At 26.7% G+C, this 7,500-nt stretch overlaps 1 protein-coding gene and 1 pseudogene across 1 annotated transcript in view; one reads left to right on the top strand and one right to left on the bottom strand.

Moving 5' to 3' along the window:
* The window catches only part of LOC125600069 (protein TIC 214-like), a 3,727-nt gene extending 1,003 nt beyond the window's left edge, over positions 1–2,724 (top strand). The window contains exon 1 of the mRNA XM_048773034.1: positions 1–2,724. This exon is cut by the window's left edge and continues 1,003 nt beyond it. Within this exon, the coding sequence (XP_048628991.1) occupies positions 1–444 (444 nt within the window). The 3' untranslated portion in view covers positions 445–2,724.
* A 971-nt stretch (positions 2,725–3,695) lies between these two features.
* Positions 3,696–7,500, bottom strand: part of LOC125600066 — a 4,521-nt pseudogene continuing 716 nt past the window's right edge.

Here is a 7,500-nt window from a genome sequence, read left to right as displayed (position 1 = left end):
AGTGAATTGGAAGAATTGGAAGCTGAAACTGAAGAAAATATACCAACCGAACCTGGAATTCGTTCAAGAAAAGCAAAACGTGTAGTGGTTTTTACTGATTTAAAAGAACCGCATAACGAGATTTATACTAATCTCAAAGATAATCAAAATTCTGATCAAACAGATGAAATGGCTTTGATCCGTTATTCACAACAATCTGATTTTCGTCGAGAGATAATTAAAGGATCCATGCGTTCCCAAAGGCGTAAAACTGTTATTTGGGAATTTTTGCAAGCAAAAGCACATTCGCCCCTTTTTTTTGATAGAATAGATAAATTTTTTTTTTTTTCGTTTGATATATGGGGGCTAAAAAAAAAATTCTTAGAAATTTCATGTGGAAAAAAAAAATTTTTTTTGATAAAAACGAAGAAGAACAATCAAAAAAAGAAGAACAAAGACGTATAGAAATTGCGGAAACTTGGGATAGCTTCTTATTTGCTCAAATAATAAGAGGTTTTATTTTAGTAACTCAATCTATTCTTAGAAAATATATTATATTACCTTTATTGATAATAATTAAAAATAGCATCCGTATCGTATTATTTCAACTTCCCGAGTGGGAAGAGGATTTAAAGGAGTGGAAACGTGAAATGCATGTTAAATGTACTTATAATGGGGTTCAACTATCCGAAACAGAATTTCCACGAAACTGGTTAACGGATGGTATTCAGATAAAAATCCTATTTCCGTTTTATCTTAAACCTTGGCATAAATATAAATTTCAATCATCTCAGAAGGCTCGACTAAAAAAAACAAAAGGAGAAAAAAATGATTTTCGTTTTTTAACAGTTTGGGGGCTGGAAACTGACCTACCTTTTGGTTCTACCAAACCAAAGCCTTCTTTTTTTAAACCTATTTTTAAAGAATTAAAAAAAAGAATCAAAAAATCCAAAACGAAGTCTTTTCCGGTTTTAAGGATTTTCAAAGAAAGAGCAACAATTTTCCTAAAAGTCGAAAAAGAAATTAAAAACTGGATTATAAAAAACTTGCTTTTTCTAAAAGAAAAAAAAAAAAACCTTTCAAAACGAAATAGAATTCCATTAGTTGGCCCGAGAGAAATATATGAATTAAATGAAACTAAAAAAGATTCAATAATGAGTAATCAGATGATTCATGAACTATCTGTTCAAAAAAAATCGACGGAGTGGCCAAATTCTTCACTCAGCGAAAACAAAATAAAAAATGTGATTGATAAAATAAAGACAATCAGAAATCAAACGAAAAAAATTTCAAAAGAAAAAGAAAAACTAACTAATAGTTGTAACAAACTGTGTTATGATTCTAAAATAATTGAGTCATCAAAAAAAAGTTGGCAGACATTAAAAAAAAAAAAAACTCGATTAATTCGTAAATCTTTTTTTTTTTTTCAATTTTGCGTTGAACAACTGTCTATTTCTATTTTTCTAGGTATTATTAATATTCCAAGAATTACTACACAACTTTTTGTTGATTCAACAAAAAAAATTCTTGATGTATATATTTACAAGAATGAGGAAAATGGAGAAAAAAAAAAAAAAAAAATACCATTTATTTTATTTCGACTATAAAAAATTTCATATCAAAAAAAAATTTTTTTAGTTATGACTTATGCTCTTTATCACAAGCATATGTATTTTACAAATTATCACAAATTCAAGTTAGTAACTTTTCTAAATTAAAGTCTTTTTTTGAATATAACATATACATAACATCCTTTTTTGTTAAGAATCAAATAAAAGATTTTTTTAAAGAACAAGGAATCTTTCATTATGAATGGAAAGATAAAACCCTTTTAAATTCCGAAATAAATCAATGGAAAAACTGGTTACGAAGTCATTCTCAATATAATTTACCTCAGATTGCATGGGCTAGATTAGTAACCCAAAAATGGAAAAAAAAACTAAACCAAGACTCTCTAGTTCTAAATCCAAGTTTAAACAAAGTGGATTCATACGAAAAAAAAATTTTTGATAATTACAAAAAACAAAATTTTTGTGAGGCTAACTTATTTTTCAATCCAAAACATAAACAGAATTTCAAAAAGGATTCTATATATAATCTTTTTTGCTACAAATCTATTCATTCTACAGAAAAATTTTTTGATATGTCTACAGGCCTAGAAAATTTTTTAATCTCTTGTTTTCTAGAAAAATATAATATTCGCAGTATAGGGGAAATTTTGCATAGAAAATATTTGGATTGGAGAATTCTCAACTTTTGGTTTAGAAAAAAAGTAAATATTGAGCTTGATACTAGGAGTAAAAAAAAATATATTAAAACTAAAGTTAAGAATTATAAAAGAATTTATAAAATAACTAAGACGAGTCTTGCCAATCAAAAAATAAATTTTTTTGATTGGATGGGAATGAATGAAGAAATACTAAATCCTCGTATAACAAATTTTGACTTTTTTTCTTTCCAGAATTTTTCTTATTTTCTAGTACATATAAAATGAAACCGTGGGTCATACCAATTAAATCACTTCTTTTCAATTTTAATGAAACAAAAAATGTGAATAAACAGATCACCCTAAAGAAAAAAGGTTTTATACCATCAAACGAAAAAAAATTCCTTCGGTTTTTTAATCTAAATAAAGAAGAAAACGAATCAGCAGGTCAAGAAGAGTTTGAATCAGATAAAGAAACAAAAATAAATACGGAATCAGCTCTATCAAAGCAAGAAAAAAATATTGAAGAAAATTATACAGAATCGAAGATAAAAAAACGTAAAAATAAAAAAAAACCAAAAAGCAATACCGAAGCGGAACTTGACTTATTTCTCAAAAGGTATTCGCGTTTTCAATTGCGATGGAATTGTTTTTTTAATCAAAAAATCCTCAATAATGTAAAAGCATACTGTCTCTTGGTTAGACTAAAAAATCCAACCGAGATAACGATATCTTGTATTGAAAGAGGAGAGATGAGCTTAGATATTCTAATGATTGAGAAGAATTTCACTTTTTCAAAATTAATGAAAAAAGGAATATTGATTGTTGAACCTGTTCGTTTGTCTGTAAAAAACGACGGCCAACTTATTATATATAGAACCATCGGGATTTCATTGGTTCATAAAAATAAACAAAAAATAAGTAAAAGATCAAAAAAAAAAAGCTATATTTATAAAAAAAAAAGTTTAAATTTCTTTGTCCCTGAAACTATTCTATCCCCTAAACGACGTAAAGAATTTCGAATTCTAATTTGTTTCAATTTAAAAAAAAAAATGCAAGGGATAGAAATTCAAAATTTGATACAAATATTCAAAACTTGACCACAGTTTTGAATAAAAAGAAAGATCTTGATAAGGATAAAAAAAACCTAATTAAATTAAAATCCTTTCTTTGGCCCAATTTTCGATTAGAAGATTTAGCTTGTATGAATCGCTATTGGTTTAATACGACTAATGGAAATCATTTCAGTATGATAAGAATACACATGTATACGCGATTTCAAATGCATTAATGGTAGATCCTTTTTACTATATTTTGACTATATATATAGTATTAAGTTACGGTATATGAACAATATATAATATAAGTTACGGTATATGAAAACAATTGGATGCACAAATGTGAGGGATTTTTTTAAAATAAATAGTTCATTGAACCCTTTTATTAATCCTACTCCCAATGCTTATCGATGGAAAAGGATTTTAAATTAATCGTAGTCTTTTACCCTCTTTCAACAAGCTAAATCTTCTAATCGAAATTGGCCAAAGAAAGGATTTTATTTAATTAGTTTTGTTTTATCCTTATCAAATCTTTCTTTTTATCAAACTGTGGTCAAGTTTTGAATATTTGTATCAAATTTTGAATTTCTATCCTTGCATTTTTTTTTTAAATTGAAACAATTAGAATTCGAAATTCTTTACGTCGTTTAGGGGATAGATAGTTTCAGGGACAAAGAATTTAAACTTTTTTTTTTATAAATATAGCTTTTTTTTTTGATCTTTACTATTTTTTGTTTATTTTTATGAACCAATGAATCCCGATGGTTCTATATATAATAATTGGCGTCGTTTTTTACAGACAAACGAACAGGTTCAACAATCAATATTCCTTTTTTCATTAATTTTGAAAAGTGAAATTCTTCTCAATCATTAGAATATCTAAGCTCATCTCTCCTCTTTCAATACAAGATATCGTTATCTCGTTGGATTTTTTAGTCTAACCAAGAGACAGTATGCTTTTACATTATTGAGGATTTTTTGATTAAAAAACAATTCCATCGCAATTGAAAACGCGAATACCTTTTGAGAATAAGTCAAGTTCCGCTTCGGTATTGCTTTTTGGTTTTTTTTTATTTTTACGTTTTTTTATCTTCGATCTGTATAATTTTCTTCAATATTTTTTTCTTGCTTTGATAGAGCTGATTCCGTATTATTTTTTGTTTCTTATCTGATTCAAACTCTTCTTGACCTGCTGATTCGTTTTCTTCTTTATTTAGATTAAAAAACCGAAGGAATTTTTTTCGTTTGATGGTATAAAACCTTTTTTCTTTAGGGTGATGTTTATTCACATTTTTTTGTTCATAAAATTGAAAAGAAGTGATTTAATTGGTATGACCCACGGTTTCATTTATATGTACTAGAAAATAAGAAAAATTCTGGAAAGAAAAAAAGTCAAATTTGTTATACGAGGATTTAGTATTTCTTCATTCATTCCCATCCAATCAAAAAATTTATTTTTTGATTGGCAAGACTCGTCTTAGTTATTTTATAAATTCTTTATAATTCTTAACTTTAGTTTTAATATATTTTTTTTTACTCCTAGTATCAAGCTCAATATTTACTTTTTTTCTAAACCAAAAGTTGAGAATTCTCCAATCCAAATATTTTCTATGCAAAATTTCCCCTATACTGCGAAATTATATTTTTTCTAGAAAACAAGAGATTAAAAATTTTCTAGGCCTGTAGACATATCAAAAATTTTTCTGTAGAATGAATAGATTTGTAGCAAAAAAGATTATATATAGAATCCTTTTTGAAATTCTGTTTATGTTTTGGATTGAAAATAAGTTAGCCTCACAAAATTTTGTTTTTTGTAATTATCAAAAATTTTTTTTTCGTATGAATCCACTTTGTTTAAACTTGGATTTAGAACTAGAGAGTCTTGGTTTAGTTTTTTTTTCCATTTTTGGGTTACTAATCTAGCCCATGCAATCTGAGGTAAATTATATTGAGAATGACTTCGTAACCAGTTTTTCCATTGATTTTTTCGGAATTTAAAAGGGTTTTATCTTTCCATTCATAATGAAAGATTCCTTGTTCTTTAAAAAAATCTTTTATTGATTCTTAACAAAAAAGGATGTTATGTATATGTTATATTCAAAAAAAGACTTTAATTTAGAAAAGTTACTAACTTGAATTGTGATAATTTGTAAAATACATATGCTTGTGATAAAGAGCATAAGTCATAACTAAAAAAATTTTTTTTGATATGAAATTTTTTATAGTCGAAATAAATAAATGGTATTTTTTTTTTTTTTTTTTCTCCATTTTCCTCATTCTTGTAAATATATACATCAAGAATTTTTTTTGTTGAATCAACAAAAGTTGTGTAGTAATTCTTGGAATATTAATAATACCTAGAAAAATAGAAATAGACAGTTGTTCAACGCAAAATTGAAAAAAAAAAAAGATTTACGAATTAATCGAGTTTTTTTTTTTTTTAATGTCTGCCAACTTTTTTTTGATGACTCAATTATTTTAGAATCATAACACAGTTTGTTACAACTATTAGTTAGTTTTTCTTTTTCTTTTGAAATTTTTTCGTTTGATTTCTGATTGTCTTTATTTTATCAATCACATTTTTTATTTTGTTTTCGCTGAGTGAAGAATTTGGCCACTCCGTCGATTTTTTTTGAACAGATAGTTCATGAATCATCTGATTACTCATTATTGAATCTTTTTTAGTTTCATTTAATTCATATATTTCTCTCGGGCCAACTAATGGAATTCTATTTCGTTTTGAAAGGTTTTTTTTTTTTTCTTTTAGAAAAAGCAAGTTTTTTATAATCCAGTTTTTAATTTCTTTTTCGACTTTTAGGAAAATTGTTGCTCTTTCTTTGAAAATCCTTAAAACCGGAAAAGACTTCGTTTTGGATTTTTTGATTCTTTTTTTTAATTCTTTAAAATAGGTTTAAAAAAAGAAGGCTTTGGTTTGGTAGAACCAAAAGGTAGGTCAGTTTCCAGCCCCCAACTGTTAAAAAACGAAATCATTTTTTTCTCCTTTGGTTTTTTTTAGTCGAGCCTTCTGAGATGATTGAAATTTATATTTATGCCAAGGTTTAAGATAAAACGGAAATAGGATTTTTATCTGAATACCATCCGTTAACCAGTTTCGTGGAAATTCTGTTTCGGATAGTTGAACCCCATTATAAGTACATTTAACATGCATTTCACGTTTCCACTCCTTTAAATCCTCTTCCCACTCGGGAAGTTGAAATAATACGATACGGATGCTATTTTTAATTATTATCAATAAAGGTAATATAATATATTTTCTAAGAATAGATTGAGTTACTAAAATAAAACCTCTTATTATTTGAGCAAATAAGAAGCTATCCCAAGTTTCCGCAATTTCTATACGTCTTTGTTCTTCTTTTTTTGATTGTTCTTCTTCGTTTTTATCAAAAAAAATTTTTTTTTTCCACATGAAATTTCTAAGAATTTTTTTTTTTAGCCCCCATATATCAAACGAAAAAAAAAAAATTTATCTATTCTATCAAAAAAAAGGGGCGATGTGCTTTTGCTTGCAAAAATTCCCAAATAACAGTTTTACGCCTTGGGAACGCATGGATCCTTTAATTATCTCTCGACGAAAATCAGATTGTTGTGAATAACGGATCAAAGCCATTTCATCTGTTTGATCAGAATTTTGATTATCTTTGAGATTAGTATAAATCTCGTTATGCGGTTCTTTTAAATCAGTAAAAACCACTACACGTTTTGCTTTTCTTGAACGAATTCCAGGTTCGGTTGGTATATTTTCTTCAGTTTCAGCTTCCAATTCTTCCAATTCACTTGTTAATTTGTATGACCATTGAGGAACTTGTTTATTGATTTCATGGAAATCAATAAAATTTTTATAAGAGTTTGATCATTATTATAAATTATAACGACATCAAATAAAATTTTGAAAATTTTTATTTCTTCTTCTGACTGAATTTTTTCTTCTTGGGGTTCGGAAAAAAATAAAGTTTTTTCTCTATTGATAAAGACTTTCTTTTAAATTTTTCTATTGTTTGCTCAAATTTTTGAGAATTAATCTTCAGAAGTATAGCATGAATTTTGTTTATCCAAGATCCTCTTATATTCTTTTTTTTATAGGTTTTGGTTATGATTTGGAACGGAGATAATTTTTTGATTCTTCCGCGCGAAATCCCATGTAAAAATGGATCATAAATTTTAGGTAAATATTCTTTTTGAGTTTCGTTATGACAAAATCGAGTTGTTTTTTCCAGTATATTTTCAATAGACCCTTTT

The sequence above is a fragment of the Brassica napus genome, unplaced genomic scaffold (assembly GCF_020379485.1).
Source record: "Brassica napus cultivar Da-Ae unplaced genomic scaffold, Da-Ae ScsIHWf_2112;HRSCAF=2764, whole genome shotgun sequence".
Taxonomy (NCBI): Eukaryota; Viridiplantae; Streptophyta; class Magnoliopsida; order Brassicales; family Brassicaceae; genus Brassica; species Brassica napus.
The sequence above is the reverse complement of the archived record's forward strand: the minus strand, read 5'-3'. Positions and strand labels throughout refer to the sequence as shown.